Genomic DNA, 21,899 nt, shown 5'->3' on the forward strand with positions numbered 1-21,899 from the left:
ATACTGCAACCGCTGAGCTATGCCCTAACATACCTGTATCCGGCCCCGCATCGCGCCGCGCGAGGCATCCGTGGAGACGCCCTTACAGCTATGCGCCCACTCAGTCACCGGAGAACGGCCCCACTGCCCTCAAACTCTGACCGCACACCCATCCCGCCTCGCAGGCCGCCTCACAGCCGCTCCCACATCATGCCGGTCCCTACGCGCTGCACACACACACACACACTCCCGATTGCAATCAGCCGCCCCACACCACTGGGCAGTGCGAGGGCCGGGGTCGGGATAAATGCTCTGCCCATCACGTGGATGGCACAAGCGTGTGCACAGTCGCAGGTCGGTCTGATGCGGCGCCATCCAGCCCCTCACCGCCGACATCAGCAGTGATGCATCGCTCGGGCCTTCCCCAACGCCGTAGGCACCCGACCCTGTCACCACCAGAGGTGGTTCGGCATTTCGCAGGGCTAGGGGGCGAGGGGCGGCTTTGGCTCCCGCCCACACGCAGAGTGGGGAGGTGCGGGGCGTAGGACACCCTGAGATATGGCGCACTGAGATGTCCCCCCCCCCTGTCAGCGGAGGCAACATGAGGGCGAAGAGGAAACGAAAAAAAAAGAAGCGGAGGTGAAACACATACTGAGGAGGCCATGTGGCAGCTTTGGAAACAACAAGGCACTCACAGACACCCCACAGCGGATGTGTGCGCTTGCTGCAAGTATACGCGCAGTCGGGCAAAAAAAAAAAACGCAGAGCTAGGTCAGCGAAGACGCGCGCGGCAATCAACACGGACACAGCCGCGGAGCACCGGCCGCGAACGCAACAGCTGACTGGAGAACGGCGCCAAAACCGGACAAGCACGAAGGAGACCGAAGAGTCAAGACTGATAACTTAGGGCGGCGGTTGCACAAACGGCAAGGGCAGCAGAAAGGAGCAAGTGGCTAAAACTTGCGCACAATCGGAAGATGGTCCGGGTACGACTTGCGCGCACACGCTAAGCACCGCTGTAAAGGACCCAAGGCAGTAGTGAGATGCGTGAACGAAGAGACAGAAGAAGATGTTTACACGATGCTCGTGCCAAGACCGCTGCATGTGCTGGTCTTCCATTTTCGCTGAGTTTCGTGCAGTAGGTAGCGCCTGCTTCCGCTCCGTGAGGAGAGAAATACACGGGCTCTTTGCTGGCCTCGCTACTCGTTGATGTGGGCGCGATGGCCTCCATGCCCGTCTGTGTGTGCGGTGACGCGAAGGAGGGGGAGAGCGAGAGAGAATGGCGCTATTGTTTCCGCCCTTCTCAAGTGTTTGTATGTGCATTAGGGAGACTCGCCTCTTTGGTGAGGCGGCGTTTCATGCATTGGCATCGCCGTCTACGTGATGTCTTCTCTTTTTGTTTGCTCGACCGTCCATGCGCACGCTGCCAGCGACTCACGACAGGCATGAGAAAAAGCGATCCGGAGAAGGAAAGTGGTGCCAGCTGGAGGGGTAGTGGAGAGCGACGTTATGTACGTCAGAAAAATGTGCGTGCGCGCGGTGCTGGACGAGCAGAGAACAAAAGGAAAGGCTTTGTTTTCCAGCTCCTGCCTTCGTCGACTGTCACTTGCCATCCGTGATCAGCAAGAGCAGTGGCAAAGACGCACAGAGATACACAACAGAGACCGGCAACCGAGAAGCCGGATCATCCTCAGCGACACGGGAAACTGTCAACACCACACCCCAGACTCTGAACTGTTGCTAAGGGGGGAGGGGGCAACCACTCGTGAAAGAGGATAGGGCGTGGCGCAGGTCACCAAGTCAACGCTAGTCGCTCACACACATCCCCTCGCACGACCCAAAACCTGCATCCGCAGGACATCACAAGTGGTTCCTTGTGTTTGTTCTCATTTTTTTGGCTTGCTTGCTCTGATTTCTGGCTTGCTTCACATGGGGAAAGACACACACACACACACACACACACTTACACACAAAGATACAGGTGGTTCCCGCTCGTTCTCTACGCCCTGCATACTACCCCGGGTAAAAAGTCGCTGCGGCACGAATGTGTGGAGGCGCGCGCTGTTTGCCATGCATACCACGACAGGCAGAAACAGTCAGAGAGTGCCGCAACAGAGGCAGAGAGAGACTTACATCGTAACGACGAAGACGCAAAACGAAAAAGAAAAAATCGGAGAGAGAGAGAGAGGGGGACCAACAACAACATAAAAAAATAGGGTAGGCGACATAAACATAGGCGCTACCAGATCATGAGGTCAGCCACCATCTTACGCTCTGCATCTTCTGTGTGGGTACTATGGACATCAGGTCAGGCCTCCAGGAGTGCGAGAAGCAAGATATATACATATACATATACATATATATATATATAGCGATATCATGGAAAAACGTGTACAGATACGTTCGCAGAGCTTGAGAGGGAAGAGGGTCCGAGGAGGGGGAGGATGCCTATACTTAGAGAGCGTCACAGAAGGTGGCAAGCTGTGCAGCATTACCACCTTGTGAATCACGAGAACCGAAGCATGAAAACAGCAAAAAAACGAAGTGAGGAAGTTCATGGCAGATTGCAAAGGCGAGAGACTCAGTCGACCAACACTGGATTTCAAGAGGCGCGATGGATGCGCATCTTCGCTAGACTTGTACCACTAGTGTCGTCTCTTTTTTTGTCCAACATTGGACATCCTTCGTCACCACCAACGTCTTCCCTCTCCATCGACTTCTCTGATCTCGACTCTCCCCATCCTCGCCTCCTCACCCCCGCATTCGCTCGTACTCACCGACACACACACACACACACACACACACACACACATATACACACACACAAACAAACACGCGCGCGCGAGAGCCAACGACCAGAAAAAGAAGCACTTCCGAAAGCCTAACCATTGAAGAAAAAGTGGAAACACAAAAGAAGAGCCAAGAGCTTCACGCACTTGCGCAGATAAGGTAGCCTCCCGCACCCCCTCTTCTGCAAACGGCGCAGCGACGCCGGCCCACACCCACGTGCGTCTGAGAACGCGCAACACGAGCAGCACCATCTTTTTCACGAAGGCAACGCTCCAAGGGCAGAAAGAAGCCCGCACACGCGAGAAAAGGAGCGAGAGAGCAGGTCGAAGAGTGCACGCAGAAACACACGCACACACGCAATCGTTTAGATGGCGAGGTGAGCACGACGGGGAGGGGGCGAGCAATTGTTCTCCTGAAGGGGGGGGGGCGCCATCATCACAGAGAGGCGAGGAGGACAGACCACCGGTGTGTCCAGCAGAACGAGGCAACCACAGGTCGCTGAAGAGGAGAGGACCGAACAAATGCCAGGCGCGGGGCGCGTCCTCCGTCGTGCGTGCCAGATGCCAGGAAGCGGGCTCATAGATGGAAAGGGGCGGAGACCTATGCATTCAGCGGCACGCATAGAAATCTAACACACGTGAGCGCCGACTGATGAAGTCTACGCGGTGATGGACGCCTTGCCCGGCATCCGGCGAACATCAAAAGTTCAACCAGTCTGGACCGTCGTCGTTGTTGTCCGCCGCAGGCGCGGAGGGCGACGCAGCTGCGTACGCCGGAGCATGACCGCCGGCGCCGAAGAGTAAATCGTCCAGCTCCACGTCCCCATGAGCCGATGCAGCGGCCGCCGGCGCTGCCTGCTCAGCATCGCTACCCAGTTCGTCCTCCGCTATGTCCTCCTCGACGCTGTCGGCAGCGTCGTGCTCGTAAGAGGGTAGCGGCGCCAGATCGGCTTGCGTAGGCGCGATGTCCAAATCGCCACCGTCCTCACCGGCATCCAACCACAGCGGCGGCTCAGCATCTGCCGTTGCTGTCGCGCCAGTACGTTCTTGATGCCATACCTCGGCTTGCGGCACCGCAGGCGCTCCGGTTTCCTCTGAGCAGTCGTTCCCTGCGGTAGCAGCGTTATGAGAGCTGCGTTGCGAGTACGTGGCTTCGTTATGCGCACTCACAGTCGCAGAATGAGCGTTTAGCCACGCGGTGACATCGACTTCGCCGTACGCGTTGTTTGAACCTGCCTCTGCCGACTCCACATCGACCGAGCACGCGCGAACCGGCTCCTGCACAACAGTCGCTGCCGAGGTGCCCTCCTGCTGCGCCGCCGCAGGGAGTTCGTTTTGAGACGCCTCGGGCTTCGGCGACGCAGCCGCAGACCCTGTGTCCCTAGCCGGACTAGCTGCATCGCCGATCGACGTCCTCCGCGAGGCCGCGACCTGGGATGGTGCACCTGCAATGGCCTCCAGCCTGCGATGAATCTCTGCAATGCGCCTCTCAAGATACTCGCGCTCGGCGTCGTCGGGCCGCGTGTAGCACTGATGCCTCTGGCAAACTTGCGGGGGCCCGTGGGACTTCCTCGGGCATGAACCAGATCCGCCGCGGGTCTCCCTGCCCTCTTGCCGCAGCTGCCGCAGTTGCCTGCGAAGCTCGTGGATGCGGTCCTTCTTGGCTTGATTAAACAGACGTAGACGATTCACATCCGCGTGGTTTTCCTCCGCCATCCACTGGTGACGCTTTTTCAGCTCCCACTTCAGCTCCTCCACCCGCTTCGCTGCGGCATCACGCACGCGCTGCGCACTGTCGGCGTCGCGCAGCGCATGTTCGCGTCGACGCTGCGTCAGTGCGTTCTGAGAGCGAACCTCCTCTAGCAGTCGTCGATCGCCAAGGCCACTTCCGAACATTGCGTCGTTCATCAAAAGTAGCTTCTCGTTGCAGCGCACCTCCAGGTGCGCGTCGCGGTGGTCCTCCGTCAGGACGGCAATGTCCTGCTTCGCGATCTCGATATAATCCTTGTACTTGGTGGCCTTCTTGTAGCGACTCACGAGCTCCTTCAACTGGTCACGGCGCCTGAGGAGCTCGCGCTGCTCCAGCCGCAGCACCTGCAGCGTGCGATGCGCCGTGAGCGACACCTGCACAAAGCGCGCGGTGGACTCGCGGTGACGCCGGAATGTGTTGTCGATGGTCGACGTCAGCGTGCTCTTGTGTGACGCACCAGGGCCACCAATGGTGCGATTTCCGTTGAAGGTGCCGCCGCTTTTGCTGCTCTGTGAGAAGCTGGCATGGTAATGCTCGCGACTGCGCTGGAAGAGCTCCTCGCGCATGCTGGCATTCTCCTCCTGCATCGTCACAAGCTCCTCAGCAGTTCCCGGAACGCCTGGCCGCTGAAGGCGACAGCGGCCAGTCACCGACGCATTGGTGGAGACATAATCGGGCTGAGAGCCGACTGGGTAACCGGCGTCGCGCGCACACGCGCCGCCAGTGCTTCTCTGGTCGATGGAAACACGGCCGCTACGCGAGCAGGATTCGCTCATGCGGCCGTCGGCGAGCCGCTGCTGGCCTTCGTACACACGGTCAGCCGGCAGGAGAGAGCTGTCATCGTCATACGCGGTGCTCTTCTCGGCGAGCCTGGCCTCCTCAGAGGTAGAGGCATAATTTGCCGAGTGGGCAGATGCACTGTCGCTGGAGCGGCGCGGGAGCGGCAAGGAAGACAACGATGAGTCCGACGACGCAGCGGTCGAAGCGCCTTTGGCGGCACCTTCCAGGTGCACCGGTGGCCTCCCCAGGCTGTGAAGCACAGAGGAGTTGTGAGAACTGTCTGGGCTCGGTGAGTTGCCTGAACTGGAGGTGGACGCAGTTGCGTTGCTGGGCGTGCCCTCACCGATGACTGCAGAGTCTTCTGACGCCGCCCGCTCATCATGACTGCTGGCCTCTTTCATGTGCGCTGAGCGGTGTGAAGTGCTTGAGCTGTCGCTCTCGAAGTCGTCCTGAAAGGAGTCATCCGAATAGCGCTCGTCGTCGTCAACATCGATTGCCTCGACAGCGGTCGTCATTGTACCAGAAGGGAAAGTGGAGAGAACGGAGCAAACAGAGTGGAGTGTCGACGCTGCTTTATTGCTGCTTTCCGTGGCGGTGTATATATATATATATATATAGAGAGAGAGAGAGAGAGAGATCCCCCGTAGTCAAGAAGAGTTCGTCGGAAACGGGCACACGACACCCAATAAAATCGGGCAAGAGAGGAGCAAAGGAAGCAACGGGAGACAAGCACAGAACAGAGAGATACGTAACTATATACAGAGAGATATCTAGGGGTGCACAGCAGCCATGTACAAGTAGGGTGTGCGGAAGCCGTACCACACACAGCGATTACAGCCACCACAACAACACACACACGTTTGGATCGCGACGATTTTGCTGTGGAAGCAGTGGTGGGGAGGGAGGGAGGGTTATGCCGTATGACGGCGGTATTTGCGGTTGTGAAAGTGGTGCACGAGAGATGAAGAAAAACGACGTGAGCGCGTGTAAAGGAGGAGCCAAGGCGGGAGGGTGAGGAGAGGAACGAAGCAGCCGACAGTGCCGCATGCGCACCAGCGAGAGAGCGAGACACGAATCAAGACAGAGTCGCAGCGCCGGAGCGTGTGCATGAACAGAAGAGGATGCTCGAGGATAGTGGAGCAAAAGCAAAGAAAAGGTCGCTCCAGGCGCGCTGCGGCGAATCCTGGGAGGCACAAATGCAACGTCTGGACTCGTATCGCGCACGCAGGCCGAGGCGCCTTCGTGCGAGAGCAACGAGAGCAAATCGCGAGGTGTACCGACACGCGCGAAGATGGATGAAGTTCTCCCTCGGCCACTGGCAGTCATTGTATTCTTTTTTCGATTCGTCCTTTGCTCAAGTGTCCGCTTGAAAAAAGGGCAAAGAGCTACGCTTACAAGATTGGGCTACGATACATGCATCACTGCGAAGACCGCGAGAGAGGAGAGCGCGTGGGCAGCGCGCGACAGCAGCGCCTGACAGACACGGACACAGATGCGCGCAGAAAGCGAATAGAGGCACACAAAAGACGCACTGAATGAACGCAGATCAGACAACAAAGAGGAAGAAAAACGACGGAACTGCGCTATGTGAGTCATGCACCCACCCATGCACACAGAGGCACCCTTGCACGGTCCCAATACAACTCTACATGGCCACTGCATGAGCTGGTTCTCTTCTCATTGAAGCTCGTCTGAGTAGAGCCTCCACCGACCAAAGTACCCGATGCCGTCTCGGAGCTCGCAGACATGCGCATCACAGCCGCCACTGCTGCTGCGCAAGTCGACACATTTTCATAAGTAAAACTCACACACATATAACGATGCGGAGAGCCGCGGCGGAGGAGAGAGAAGTTGTGACGACGGCGCGCGCGCCTCGACTACACTGACAGAAGAGGAAGGTAGAGCACGAGCAGAGGCGCGAAGGGCGCTAGTTGGCATCCAAGATACGACCAATCTCTGTCTTCTGTTCCGCTGTCAAGAAGCTTGGGAACTTTGTGGTGAACTCGATGATGAGGTCCCCGCGTGTGGCATCACCGACGCCGCGGCTCGGCAGACCCTCCCCTGTGATGCGCGTGCGGTAGGCGGGGTCGACAATCTTGTCAATCAGGATGGACAGCTCACGGTCCTCCATCGTGCTCACCGTCACGGTGGTGCCGCAGAGCGCGTCGCGCAGAGAGATGTCTGCCTTTGTGACCAAGTCGTCGCCTTCCCGGCGAAACCGCGTGTGCGGCATGACGTCCACCACCACGACAACATCACCACGCGCGTATCCAGGGTAGGTGTTGCCGCGGCCTTCGACAGTGAAATGATCGCCCGTCCTCGCACCCTTCTCTACGCGCACCTCGTAAGACTCCTCCGTGGTAGTCACAGCGGCATCGAGTGTTGGCACGCCAGTATGCGTCGCATTCCACGTGGCTCGGCGCACGGCACCATAAAATACGTCCTCGAGGGTCACCGGCAGCTTTACCTCGATCGCCGGGCACTTGGGAGGGTTCGGCGGCATGCCAGCGATGACGCTAAAGAAGTTGTGCTGGTTGTTCTTCACCGCATCCACGTTGCCGATCACCTGGAACGGGTTGTCGACGCCGAAGAAGCGGGTGAAGACGGCGTTGGGATCGATGAAGTCGAGGTCGATACCGCCCGGCACCCCCTGTTGGCCGGTGCCACCGTGGCGGACGCCCTCCTCACCGTAGATGTCATAGATGGCGCGCTTCTTCGGATCAGAGAGCACCGTGTACGCCTGCGCCGCCATCATGAAGTTGCGCTGCAGCGTCTCTGGGTCGGTGCTGTCGGGGTGGCACTGTGGGTTGTAGGCAAGCGCGTACCGGCGATAGGCCTTGGCCACATCGTCATCACCCGACTCCCGGTTCAAGCCCAGAAACTGGTAGTAGTCGATCATCTCGGAGCACACGAGGCAGAGCGGCTGAGCGGTACGTATAACGGGTGTTTTTTTTTTTGTTTGCTGTTGGGCGTGCTTTGCGGCAGTGCTGCGTTGGGTATCGCGGTATGACCCTCGATGGTCAGCCGGTGTGAGTGCTGACTGATGCGTGCTGCGGCAAGGACGTAGCGTCACGCATGCAGCATTAATCGAGTACGGAGGGAAGGAAGAGAAAGAGCAGGAGGAAGGGAAGGGGTGCGGTAGAGGCGGTAGAGCCAGCGACGAGAGCTAGCACGTGTAAACAGCATGTCAATGGGGGAGCAGCGATGAAACCCTGCTAAAAGAAAGGAACAACAAATCGAGGTGGGGCATGACGCGTGGCGCTCACAGGCAGTCGCCGCGTGCAACGCGGAGATGAGACCAGCGCAGATAGGCTTGTCCTGCATGGCAGTCCAATCGGCACTGAAAGCCGCATTGCTCAGGCGACGACCCTTCACTTGTTTTTTTTCTTCGCTGGGCATCCCAGAAGGGCATCATGGGAGGTATCCAGCGTGCGTTCGTGTGTGCGTGTGTGTGTGCACGCGTGTGTGCTTTACCAAACGTTTCCATCTCCGTTACTTTTCTTGTTTGCGCTTCTTCCTTTGCCGGGAATCGCCCGTGTGTGTGTGTGTGGTGAGGTGTGCGACAGATGCCCGGCGCGTCAACACGAGCAAGAGGGCAAACCGTATATGCTCATCGGCGCATGTTAGCAGATGTGTACAACGGTGTTCTCTTCACTTGGAGAGCGCCCATGTTTTCTTGGCCGCCAGACAGCCAGAGAGCGGCAAAGGACGGTAGCAGAAGAAAAAAGGTGGGGAGCCGTCGAGCGCCGCTGTTGTTCCTGACTGTCCTTTCTTCCTCCTTGGTTGTTGTGCGCCGCGCTCCGCAAGCTCATCTGCAGAGAAGAGACGCACCTCGAGCCACCAAATGCGCGCACCCCACACAGTCGCCGTCCGATGTGTCCGTGCGTGTGTGCCGTGGCTATGTCTCGCGTGGAGAAGCGGACACAGACGCAAAACCAAAGGACTAGCACAAAACAGAAGGAAGGTGAGGGACACGTGTACGATGTTAACGGCCAACCGCCTCCCTCCCCCACCCCAACAACGAATAACCAAAAGGAGAAAGAAGGACGAATGAAGAAGGAAGGGGACCCGGCATCCGCAAGCAGGGCGGAGAGAAAGGGGGGACGAAAATCGAGAGACAGGCAGACAGAGAAGGAGCGGCAACCAAAAGACACGCACACGCACACACACATGCACACGCAAAAGGAAACGAACGAAAATAAAAGGGGAGTAGAAGAACGCCGGTTAAGTCGCGCGCCCACGAGAAAGAGTCGAGTGGGAAGCATAACAGACATCGATAATGGGAAAGAGATCGAAACAAAAAAGAAGACGACGGAAGCCGAGTATCTGGCAACAAGAGCAGAGACAAGCTTCAAGTTTGTCGTGCGCGTGCGCATAGTGGTGCTTGCGCGAAAGGAAGCGCTGGCACACACAAAACTGTCGGCGAGAAATCGGGCAGACACACAGCCGCACGGACGCGCCTGTGTAGAGGAATCAAAAGAAGAAGACAGCGCGCAAACACATGAGAGCAAACAAGTCGCACAGGGAAGAGAAACACACCACAGGAAGCACACAAAAATCCAAAGAATGTATATGTATGTATATATATGCAATAAGCGGAAGGAGCGCAACTTCCTGTTGCCCACCTTCCCGTCCCCCCCCCCTGTCCCATCGAGAAGATCCCAAACGCGAATGTGAGAGGCAGAGAGACGGAGCACCTTTTTTTCTAGTTGTTTGAAGCAGCGCAAAAATGAAGACGGGGGCGGCATGTGATGAGCAGACGCATGCGAGCACCCACGGAAGCGAACGGAAACGGAAAGAGGCGCATGCGCGGCGTGGGACAGCGAAACAGGGCGAACAAACAGAAAAACAAAAACGACGTCAAGCGCGAGGACAAAAGTGAGGAAGTGTCTGTGTATGAGAGAGACGCTAACACACCAATCAACTAGCAACATCAAAGGTGAAGCATCTAGTCCCGATCGCAAAGTAAACAGTAACGGACCGGAAGCGGGTGGCAGAGGAGACGCAGCTGAGGCGACGGGAAGAGTTCGCGTGAGTGAGTGGGTGAGTGGGGTGGTCTCTTGCCTCTCCTCTGCACTTGTCGGCGTGTACATGCACTGCCTTCCACCATCCAACAACAATGAAGATGAAGAGGGTCGAAGGCGAAGAGGAGCGAAGAAAAAAAGAGAAAACATGAACGTACCAAGATCCTCAAGAAGAGAGAGCCGAGTAGCACATGCGCCACAGACATACACACACACACACACGAGCGCGCGCACAGTCGACGCTGGTGCAAAAATCGTGCATCCCATGATGGCAAGCTAGTGAAACGACAATTATGCAAAAAAGGAGTTTTAAGAAGAAATAAGAGAGAAGACGAGCAGTAAACAACAAGCAAGCACATGCATAAGAAGATAGACGTGAGACGGCCGCTACTCTGCAGACGGTGCACACCTATATACGACTGCAACGCTCTCACGCCCTTTAGGTAGCACGTTTTTTCTCAAAGGCAGCCCACTACTTTGCCCGCCGTGAAGAGAGAGGGGTAGAGATGCAAGTGATTGTAAAAAGTGGCGAGGAAGACAGAAAGGTGAGCTAGGGGATTTCCCTGGGCAACCTGCGCTCCACACGCCGCAGAGCAGTCTCTTTTTTTTCGTCCCCCTGATCCCCGGCGTTCGTGCGCGTGTGCTTCGTGAATGGATTACGGCGTTCTGCGGCGCGCAGACAGGGGAAGCGCGGAAAAAGTATGGAATAAAAAAAGAAGACGATCAATGAAAATTCAAGAATGAGAAACGGGGAAAAAAATACCACACGTACCGGAACCACCAGACACGCGGAACAACACAGGGAGACAGAGAGACCACGGACGAGTTGAGATGCGGCTGTAGCACCTCGTTGTGCAAGCATACCACGAAGCATCGGTGCCTGTCACCCATCGCTATGTCCGGTGTGAATAAACCAGCAATGTGCGCTGTGGGTTACTCTAATTCAGCGCCGTTCAGTAGCGCGCCACCAAAAAAGACTGGCGGGGAGCAGCAGGCTCAGCTGACGCGAATTTTCAGGAAGCGACCTCGGCTTATCGAGGGACGAGGACGCGCTCGCCTATCGGTCATTCCTTCTCGGTGCCAGCGTGCTCGCCTTCTGATCAGCGCCGACGGAGGAGCGACTGAGCGTCGTGCTGTTGGGTCGACATTTCGAGGTGAAGTTTCGGCGCCTCGACGGCGTGGAGGACGCGCACAGTGATACACACTGCGGGAGGTCGGGTGGCATCACCGAGCCCTGATGCGAGACGGAGGGCCGTTGCATACGTGCTGCACCACCTTCGTGCTTGGTCGCGTGGATGGACTTCGTTTCGCGCTTCCGCTGCAGAGGTGTGCTCACGCGTGAAGCGCGAAGTCTGCTGGTAGCTACGGCGTGTGGCGACTGTGTCTTCGCCACCGCCAGCTTAGCTTTATCAGCAGCGTTAGCTGGCGCCGAGGTGTAACCGACGGGCCTTCCGCCGCAAAAACGCAGCAGTGCCACGTAGAAAGCCTCACGCTGCACAATCTGATTCACAGAGTGGCCGTAGGCCGCCATGACGGCCTCGGGGTGGCGCAGGAAGCCGACTGCCAGTGACCGCAGCGCGGTGATGAAGTCGTGCTGCCACTGCTGACTGCGAATCTCCGCGCGGTGGGTCGAGACGAACTGGCGGAACGGCTCCAAGCCCTGGACGGCCTCGCCGTCGTGCAGCAGAGCTTGGAGCACCACCACGGCATTGCGCACCAGCTCGTCACAGTCGGTGACTCCCTTGTCGGCCAGCGAGCAAAGATGCACCATCTGCACCGCATCCCGTTCAGCGAAGCTGACGAACGCCTCGCCAATGATGCGCCGGAGAGCATGGTCGGCTGCAAGCACCTTCTCCTGGTAGTCCATTACGGGACGGCTACTTGCACGATGCTGCAAGGCGTCGCACGCCTTGCGTAGGCAGATCGCTTCCGAGACGCCGAGAAGCAGCATCTCTAGTCGCGTGCGAATCCGCTGGAGTGACACCTGGCTGGAGTGCATCAGCACCGTCTCCTCGTCCATCGTCCACAGCATCGACAGACGATCAGGATCGACGTACGGCGCGTCACCTCCTTTTCGTTCCAGATCGTGAGACTCTTCGGCATCGCCTCCGCAGCCTGCGTACGCGGGCTGCGGCTGACCTGCAGCGTCTGCCTCACTGCACTCAGACGATGACACGTCATTCACCTCGCCGTACAGCGACTGTGGCTCATGCCGCCGTGTAGCGTAGCCCAACTCCTGTTTGACCTCGCCCTTGTTCAGATGTGCGCACTCGCTGACGTCTGCTTGGCTCTCCACCGGCACAATGCAGCCCTGCGGGTGGTGTTGCTGCATGATGTCGACCTGCCCGGTGACTGCGATGTCTACGATTGGTGGGAGCGCGCCTGCACGGCTTCCTTTTTTTGGTCCGTGACACTAGACAATGGCACCACACCTACAGAAATGGGGAATAGCGGAAGAGCACACGAAAGACAAAGGGATCCGTACAACTGCGTACGCGCGGAAACAAGAGAAGGGATACGCACGCTGCCGAGGCTGCTGCCCGTGGAGAAAAGAGGATCCCGCTTTTTGTGTGCGTGGCACTTCTTACGGGGACGGTGCGGAGTGTAATGCGACGTCAAGGGAAAGGAGAGAGAGGGGGAGACCGCTACTGCACACAGCAGTGGGCGCGCAGGCGTTGGGCAATCGTATACGTATTTGCGTCCTTTAGTGTGCGTCTGTGCTGGTAGCACTTTCCGCGTGTCGCGAGACAATGCGCTGAAGAAAGAGCGACAAGAGAAAGGAAAGCGAGCGTGGGTGCGCGTGCGAAGGACAAACGGTGATGAATCGTTTTAAAACAACAGAAGAAGAACGGAAGGAGAAACGCAGCGGTGCGTGGTAGTGAAGGGCTGACGAGAGAGCAAGGAGGATTGTAGAACTGGGGTCGGATTGGAGTAGGTCTGCCACGCCGTTCATGGCACAGAACGCGACGAAGAGAAAGAGAAGGAGTGAGAGAGTTTGGCGGACGGCACGGCATGCATGGAAGAGGATGGTAAGAACCATAAAAAAAGGAGGGAATGGCTGCAAGGCAAACAGAGCCTCGTGCCGTCGAAAACGTAAGATGGTAGACTTTTCTGCTGGTGGAACACAGCAAGAGTGATTACCTCACCCACCTACCCCTGCCGCCACGTATGTGTTCGGGCAAGCTCTCTCACCGATGTCATGCGAGCTCGTTGTGTGGGATTCTCCCATCTTCTTCGCTGAAGCCGGCGTGACAGGAAGCAATGAACCACGATCTCTGACCACATCGAAAAGGTCAAGCCCTCTATCTCACCCAGCCTGATTCGAATCAGAAAAGTGGGGGAGATGAGCAGTAGAACTGTGTCTACACACACAAAGCCTACGTTCTGCAGCGCTTTCCACCTCAGGTGCAGCTCCTTGAAACGATTTGTTCGTTTACCCAATATACCCGTTATCTGCCACCGTGCATGAGTCGAGTTCCACACTAGACCGTTGCCCGTCACAGGCACCGCATCGCCTGGTGCGAAGCAGCGTGAAACAGACGTGCTACAGCAATGCGCTGACCCATCCATCTGAGCATGGCCTTTGTCCTCAAACTCTACCAATCCGCCTCGCAGGTCGCTTCCCATCATGCCCAGCCACCACCCCTGGTGCACCCACCGGGGTTACCATCAGCCGCCCCGCAACACTAGGTAGTGAGAGGGTCGGAAGTGACGTACGCTCGAGTTATGCTGACGCTCTGCCCGCCACATGGACGGCACAAGCGTGTTTAGCATCGCAGCGCTCTCCAACGCAGCGCCATCCGCGACCTAGCCGCCGACATCAGCAGCAACGCATCACTCTGGCCTTCGCATGTCTCAGGTTCTTGACCCTGTCATGACCAGAAGCGGTTCGTCATTTTATAGAGATTGGAGGGGAAGGGGAGCTGACTGGCTTCGCCGCAGAGTCGGTATTGTACCCTGGATACCGCACTTAGATATCGCCCGCCACCAAGGCTCCTTGACACAAAGAAGTGATGGAAACACACGTTGCCCTCCCTTTTCCTACTAGCAAACGTACCATACCCTAGGCAAGAGAAGCACCTAGGGTGCGAGCGAGCGTTCCGTATCGACGAGCTGCAGAGGCTACTCCTTGTTTGCTTTCTGCCTTGTCGTTTATGTTGCATCTGCTGCACCGCAGCAGCTGAAAGACATGTTGTTACACAAAGTCTTCACGTGCACAAAGCGCACGGATGCGCGGTGAGGAATACATCAAGAATAAAAAGCAAATGGAGAGAGCCACCACAAAAATAACGATACGTGAATGGATTCTTACAAACAAACAAGCAACAAAAAAAGGCACAGACGCTGAATGAAAACGAAGAAGGAGCTTGCTGAAACACAGACACACACGCACACGCGCCTACGACGGCATCATACCTACACTCATAAGAAACATATCGCTTTTCTGTTTGAAGTACTTCGTTTGCTGTTGTTCTTGCACGTGCCCTCTGACGATTCCTCTCCCAGCACATGCGAAGGTCACTTCAAGAGCGATGCGCCACAGCAAGAGCAGCACGTGTAGTGCCACATGCTCGCGAACACCCCCTAGAGGCCTGGTGAGAGATGGATCTACAAACCCCTATATACCTATATAGTAAGGGGAGGCTACTACTGAGTGTAGCAGTAGTCACGAAAAACCGCGCCAGCAACTCCTTCGATTATAAGCTCCAACAGAGACGCACGGAAAGCACTCATGCGCAAGCGCATGAGTTCACCCACGTCCTTACCTACCGCATTCCAGCGTGTGTATGTGTGTGTATGTGTGTGTATGCTTGCCATCGTGTGACACGATTGCTCCCTCCCGATGCTCAGCTGCAGAAGCAACACAAAAAAAAAAAACAATGATATTTATCGATGTCAGTCATCACTGTCTATCTGTGGGCTCATTGACGTGCACCCACGGAGCCTTCCCATCCAAGGAAACCGGCGCAGAGAGAGGCTCCGCCTGAGGCTGCGCCTGCCGCGCATGTAGCTCGATGCGGTCCGGATGCTTCTCGCGCAGCTCCGTGATGACATTCCACACATGCTGCGACAGCTCCTCGGCCGATTTAAAATTTCTGGCGTCAATTGGATCCCCAAAGGAAAAGTACGCGTCCGCGGCATCCATCAGCGCCGACCCGCGCGGCCATAGCTTTTCCGTCCCACTCACTGCCAGTGGCACGATTGTGGCTCCCTCATCGACAGCGAGAGAGAAGAATCCCAGGCGGAACGGGTTCAGCGGGCCGTCGGGGTTCATGCTTCGGATGCCCTCCGGGAAGACACACAGCATGCGGCCACGGCGCAGACACCTTCGCGCGTTTTCCATCATCGGGCCAACCGTGCCTTTCACCGTCGCAAAGCTTTTCCTCTTGTCACGGAAGTGCACGGGTAGGTCGCCGGCATTGTACAGCGCCCACCCACCAAACGGTACACGGAACAATCCACCCTTCGCGATCCATGTGCCATCACGGGGCAGTAAGGAGCGGATGGTCACAAACGGGTCGGCACCGCTGAGGTGATTCAGCATGACGATCACCTTCTTGTTCTTCACCTCCGGAAATTTGTTGAGGACATGAATGGACCAGAACGGGTTCAGCAGATCCATGCCAACAAAGCTGACCGTGCGCAAAATATGGCCGCAGATGTCCTGGCGGAACTCAGACGTCGTGAAGGGAAAGGAGGCCACGATGAAGGTGACCTGTGAGACCCAGATGATAACCCACTGCAGCACCAGAGACAGGATTAGGTACAACGTGCACAATAATCGGAGGAGCTGGTTAGTGTGTCTTCGTTCTGCCATGGTGCCGTGCAGCTCTGATCGATCTGGGAGGCGAAATCTGTGCGCCAGCACATACAATGAGTAAAAATAGGCGCGCTGAACAGCAAGCCAAAGCCAAAGTGTTATCAAACCCGGCTCGCTATCCCGGGGGAAAGAGGGAGATGAGCCGACAATAATCAGATTATAGGAGAAGGGCGGAGGCAACACACTGACAGTGCGACGTCGTCGTCTCTCACTCTACTCGTTGGTTGTCTTACGTTTGTGGATTGGACGGGTTCGCAAGCGTGCTACTCTTCTCTACGTGAGAGATCAAGAAGTCTCAGGGTGGGGATGGTGGTGGTGGTGGAAGTGGTGTGCGGACGCTAACATGCGCACACCCCGCACAAACTAGGGAAGAGAAAATGCGGGCGGCTGTGTGTAGATGCGTATGTGCATGTACGTACGTGTGCAATCGCAAGTTCGACTGCAAAAAAAAAAGAAAGCGGCTCTGTAGAGGCTCTGCAGCTATAATCTACGGTGATGATTTCTTGCGATGCGCTAAGCAGCAAAATACACACACACACACATGCACGCGAGCTCAGAGTAATGCACCGGCTAAGCAGAAAACACTCAGCGCGTAAGAAAAAAGGGAGAGTAGGTATTATAGACGTGTGTATATGTGCATCATAAACGAACTGTTGACGGTGACAGGGGGAGACACATGCAGAGGTTACAGGGCGAGGACGGGTAACAGGATAGGTATGAGCTGGAGTCAGGCGAAGGATATAATCACGCACGACGAAACGCGCAGTCGCCAGGAAGGGAGGGGAGAAAACACCAGATAAGAAAGCCAAGGACGCGTGGGAGTGAGGCAGCTTGCGGCCCTCTCGGCAGCACCCACGGGAGTACTCTCCAGTCGGATCGGGAGTGACACAGCAAACATGCTTTCGCATGCACCTCGCTTCTTCTCTGTTTTGTCTGGTATTGTCTTTTTTTTTTGGGGGGGGGGGTAAGGCCAACGTACCCACTCGCTGTCAGCGAGCACGCGCCACACGCCACACTAGCCCAGGCCTGCCAAAGGCCCTCATCGCTTGCTGTCAACCATCGCTTTCGTCACGCGTTGCAGCAATGCGTCCGCTCAGTCATCTCTGAGCGCACCCTGCCTCAAAGTCCATCAACCATCTCCTTGCGGATCGCTTCCTCAAAATGCCGTCCAATGCCTAACCGCCGACATCAGCAGCAATGCATCGCTTAGGCTTTCCCCTAAGTTCTAAGTGCTCGACCCTGTCACCACCAGGAATGGCTCGACATTGGCAGGGATAGAAGGGCCTCCCGGCTCCCCCTCCACCCCTCCCCACATAGAGTGGGGAGGGGTGGAGGGGTGCTAGACTGCGGACGCCAGGCGGAGATGTCCCCCTGTTACCAGGATCACACGCAGCGAAGTACATATAGATATATAGCAAAAAAAAAAGGGTCGTGAAGCAGCACAATATTGGAGAAGGCGCGATTTCAGCACGCACTCGTGCGCCAAAGGAGAACTTGTGTACGCAGTGCCCCCCAAGGGTGATTCGACACCCAACGAAAACGAGGCGGCGTGTCTTCTTCGAGCTCCTTTCTTATAGTTCGCTCTGTGCCTCTCCAGAATCCCGCAATGCGTCATCGGCGTCGCCGCACCTTGCCAGGATCTGACGCAGGCTGCGACCATGCTTAGCCGCTGCTTGAACAGCGGCAGCGTACTCAGATGTGAGGTGTGCAGGCTGCGGCACTGACGTCACAGCCGCCGGCAGGCGTCTATGCCGCACAGTGGATCTTGACATGAATGGCCTCACATGTGCGCCAGACACGAGGGATGAGCGCGTGTCGGTAAGCAGGTACAGCTTTGTGCCGCTACACCGCCGCCCACCTTCGCTCTCGAGGAGGCTTTCGGCTTCCGACGCGTCATGGAGGCCGTCGCCAGCGTGTAAGACGCCCGAGTCCGTTGTACTGATGTCGAGCTCGTGGTCGATGAAAGTGACAATCGAGCTGCTGGGGGAGCGGAACGAAAACTCGCGCGAGCCAACGCCAGTTAAAGCCACAGCCGCTACCTCTTCCAGCACCGGGCCTGAAACGCTGGTGGACGCTCTCAAACACGACGCGCGCGGCCCAGACCTTGACGTGATAGTCGCGCCATGCGGAGGCTGTGCGGAAAAAGACTCGTCGCCATGGTGTGCCCTGGGGCTTGTAACAGCTATAGCGGCTATTTGCACAACTGCAGACCGAGGCCGGCTCACCTCCTCCTCAGGTAACGACCTGTGCACCAGCACCTTTGTCCTGTTTGCCACCTTATGCAGCGCTGGAGCCGAGTGGCACCGGATCAATCCTGCGCCGTGCAACGGATTCAACTGCGATGGGGCAGCCGACATGAGCGACGAGGATGAAAACGAAAGCATATCTTTCACCGCTACACCCTGCCATGTGTTGGCGGGTGATGACACTACACAGACCTTCTGCAAAGTTGGGTGGGATGTTTCGATGGGCGGGGGAAGTATCGGTGTAGAAGATGGCTGCGGCAAAACAGCTGCCTGCGTCACTGCATTTTTACACTCTTCCTCTAACGGAAGCATTGGTGGCACGCCCGGTGCACCGCTGCGAAAGGCTTCCGAAAGGAGTGGGTAGTCGAGGACTGGCGACATCCGCGTGCTATCGTGGTCGTTGTGGTGTGCCGCCGCGGTGCCAGTGACTTTGGTCCGCCAAGACAAGGCGGGGAACAAGGAGACCGAGTCCTTTGTAAAGCTAGATGGGGTGGCGATCACGGATGCATTTTCCCTTTGTGTGTATGACCGCGTTCCGGCCATGGTTGACTCTCGCCGGAGACAGGAGGCTAAGTTGCTGGCGGGACACGTATCCGTGTTGAGCTGGTCGCGTAGCAATCTCGAGGACTCATAGCAAGCTGGTGTGCTGTTCGTGTCACCTTGTGTGTCTGGGTTACGCTGGCATTCCATTGTGTCCGACGGCGATATGCCTCTCAGCGGCTGCTTTCCGGAGGAGCCCGAAGGTGGCGACTGCAAATTGCCGGTAGAAGAAGAGAAGGCGCCAGCTGGGCAACAATCGTTCCAGTAGCAATGGTCGCGCAAGAGGCAGGTGCCTCTTGCGTGTTCGTGCGTGATGCCCGAGTCCTCGCCCACGATCTCGTTGACGGGGTGTTCACGTAGGTTGCCTAGACAAGCCTTGAGGCCAGGGCACCTGCTGCCCTTTTTTTGTGCCCCACCCCCACCCCCTCCTTTTCATGCACTCGCAGCGCACAGAAACACACACCAAAACGAGCCAGGCGCTTCTGCGCCGAACAGTCCATGCCCGAACCGCACGCCCACAAGCAGAAAACAACTCAAGAGGAGAAAAGCAGGTGGTCGTGACAGCAGCGACCGTGTTCGCAAACAACGCGGGAAAACTGTGTGAGGGAAAGCCACAGCAAACAACAAGAGCACCGCGGCACCTCACACCAATCCTAGTGCGCGTCTGCGTCTGCGTGTGTGCGTGTGTGCGTGTGCGTGTGCGTGTGCGTGTGCGTGTGCGTGTGCGTGTGGGAGGGGACAAGTGCACGCTCTGCGGCGGAAGAGAAGTGTGCTCTGGAAGGGCCAGAGAGAACATCCATAAGGCAGGCCTCAGCGCCCACCTTCAATGAAGGGTTAGAAAAGGGAAGTGCGAGCAGGGGCTACAAGGCGAGGGCGGACAGACAGAGGTAGAAGAACAACTACACAATGGTCGAAGGGGCCAGAACCATATCACGGTCGCCTGCGCCTTCGAGGGTGTGCCCTACACATCTCCACCGCCCTCCAACAGAACACACACACATACCTCTCGCACTAGCACAAAGACGGAGGGTGCGCAACACGACACCATCCAGCTCCTTCCTTCACTTTCGCTCGTGTATCTCATTTAGGCTTAGCATCATGCACCACAGCGTGTCTGAACGCCGTTCGCACCTACAGGTTAGCCAAAGCAGATCACAGTGAGGCCTACCCACACATACGCCGCCTTCCTTTTTCTGCTGTTGTTCAAAGTCTCCGCATCTCGCTAAAATGCACAGTAAGCCACACGGCACACTACCCCTGGGCCGTCACAGGCACCGCATCGCCTGGTGCGAAGCAGCGTGAGACGCACGTGCTACAGCAATGTGCCCACTCAGCCATCGGTGCATGGCCTCTGCCGCAACCCCTACCCACCACGGCCGCCTCGCAGGCCGCTCCCCCATCATGCCGGTCGCCACACGGTGTGCGCCCACCATCGGGGGTGGTACTCGGGCTGCCCACACCAGTGGGCAGTTAGGGCCGGGTGTGGGATGCGTTCGAGTTGCGCGCATACTTTGCCTATTACATGGATTAGTGCACGCGTGTGCACCGTCGCAGAGCGCTCTGACGCAGCGCCGTGCAGAGCCTGGCCGCCCACATCAGTCGCGATGCATCGCTCCGGCCTGCGCCTACGTCGTAGGCACTCAACCCTGCCACCACCAGAGGTGGCTCCGCGTTTGAAAGCCATGGGAAAGGAGGGGGGGAGCTGCTGCTCGGCGTCCACCCAGAGAGAGGGAGGTGTTTACTGGGCCCTGCGACGCCACGCACTACGGTCTCTCTCTTCATCGGCGTAGAGCAGTGCATGAACGCCACTTGCTCTCAGCACGCCATTCTGCCACGACCAAGTCCGCAAACGCACACGCGCATATACAGCCATGGCGCACCTGCCTCTGCTGCACTGCAGCTCAATCCGGGTCCTCTGGGATGAACCGTCCTGCCGTTGAATCAGGGGCATGCGTCTTGCGGCCTTGTCTGGGCCTTCCACGTTCCTTCTGCGCATCTGTGCTGCGCGATGGGCGGCAGACGGACATGGGTGCACCGCACACCTTGACACGGGAGGGCCGTGTCCAGTCGCGTGCTCGAGGGCGGAAGCCGTGGGGTCTGTCATGCGGCGAGTAGGGGGGGGGTGTTCCAGGTGCATGCCGGGTGAGCTCAGGGGGGAAGCTGGCCAGCCTCGGGCCAGGGTCCTCGGAGATCCTGCACACCCTGCCTTGCGCCACGCCTCTCCCTCTGCGTCGCGTAAAGTCGCTCTGCTCCATCAGGCCCTGTGGGAGTTCTCCACATTGAAACCTGGAGGGCTCGGTGGCGCAACGCCGTGGGGTTCTCCCCACGCTTCCGGCATCCGTGCCGCATCAGCCCGCCCGGCCCGATGCAGGGGATGCCGCATGTTTTTGCATCCACGCGTTCGGGGGCTCATTGGTATGGGATTCCTTTCCGTCTTCTCCGTCGATCACTTGTGCTCCTCGCACCTCTGCACGCCCTGCTTCGATGTGACGCGCCGTGCCGTCTGTGTTTGGCAGTGCCGGCACACAGTGCTCGCATTGCGGGATTTCGGGGCTTGTTTTAGAACGATGCTGCTGCGCGGGTCAGTCGCTGTCCTCATCCTCCACTTCCCTTGCTGTCACGGGGGGAAGGGAGGGGGGCATGTCAGCATGGCTTGCCCGCACGTGCCGCGACAGGTGCGACAGGTGGGACGCCGCTATGAGCCTGTGGCGACATGGAACACTCCACCCTCTCCCGAGTCCGCACGCCCTGCATAGGAGCGGGCATGTCAAGCGGAGGGGGCCCGTGTATAAGCATGTGCCTGCGCGCAGAGAAATCATGGCTTGTCCTTCCGAAAAGGCACAGGGGAACACCGCAACGCCAGCGCAGTAGTAGGCAGCACACCACCTGCAGCCCCACGCTGTCGCTGCCAGTCACCCGCCACTGCAGGAACCCAAAGTGCGGACAGGTGCTCGTGCGCAGCTGGGCGAG

General features: G+C 57.6%; 5 protein-coding genes across 5 annotated transcripts; all 5 read right to left on the minus strand.

Annotated features, from left to right (window-relative positions):
• Positions 1-3,467: 3,467 nt before the first annotated feature.
• Positions 3,468-5,813, minus strand: LMJF_32_1930 (conserved hypothetical protein; the record flags this gene model as incomplete). The annotated part of the gene is made up of 1 exon (XM_001685461.1): positions 3,468-5,813. One exon carries the CDS (start codon positions 5,811-5,813, stop codon positions 3,468-3,470), a length of 2,346 nt encoding a protein of 781 aa, XP_001685513.1.
• A 1,412-nt stretch (positions 5,814-7,225) lies between these two features.
• Positions 7,226-8,197, minus strand: LMJF_32_1940 (putative heat shock protein-like protein; the record flags this gene model as incomplete). Its single annotated transcript, XM_001685462.1, has 1 exon — positions 7,226-8,197. One exon carries the CDS (start codon positions 8,195-8,197, stop codon positions 7,226-7,228), a length of 972 nt encoding a protein of 323 aa, XP_001685514.1.
• Positions 8,198-11,379: 3,182 nt separating this feature from the next.
• On the minus strand, positions 11,380-12,654 carry LMJF_32_1950 (conserved hypothetical protein; the record flags this gene model as incomplete). Its single annotated transcript, XM_001685463.1, has 1 exon — positions 11,380-12,654. One exon carries the CDS (start codon positions 12,652-12,654, stop codon positions 11,380-11,382), a length of 1,275 nt encoding a protein of 424 aa, XP_001685515.1.
• Positions 12,655-15,225: 2,571 nt separating this feature from the next.
• Positions 15,226-16,140, minus strand: LMJF_32_1960 (putative 1-acyl-sn-glycerol-3-phosphateacyltransferase; the record flags this gene model as incomplete). The annotated part of the gene is made up of 1 exon (XM_001685464.1): positions 15,226-16,140. One exon carries the CDS (start codon positions 16,138-16,140, stop codon positions 15,226-15,228), a length of 915 nt encoding a protein of 304 aa, XP_001685516.1.
• Positions 16,141-17,714: 1,574 nt separating this feature from the next.
• Positions 17,715-19,079, minus strand: LMJF_32_1965 (hypothetical protein; the record flags this gene model as incomplete). Its single annotated transcript, XM_001685465.1, has 1 exon — positions 17,715-19,079. One exon carries the CDS (start codon positions 19,077-19,079, stop codon positions 17,715-17,717), a length of 1,365 nt encoding a protein of 454 aa, XP_001685517.1.
• Between the last annotated feature and the right edge of the window lie 2,820 nt (positions 19,080-21,899).

Source organism: Leishmania major, chromosome 32, assembly GCF_000002725.2.
Source record: "Leishmania major strain Friedlin complete genome, chromosome 32".
Lineage (NCBI taxonomy): Eukaryota > Euglenozoa > Kinetoplastea > Trypanosomatida > Trypanosomatidae > Leishmania > Leishmania major.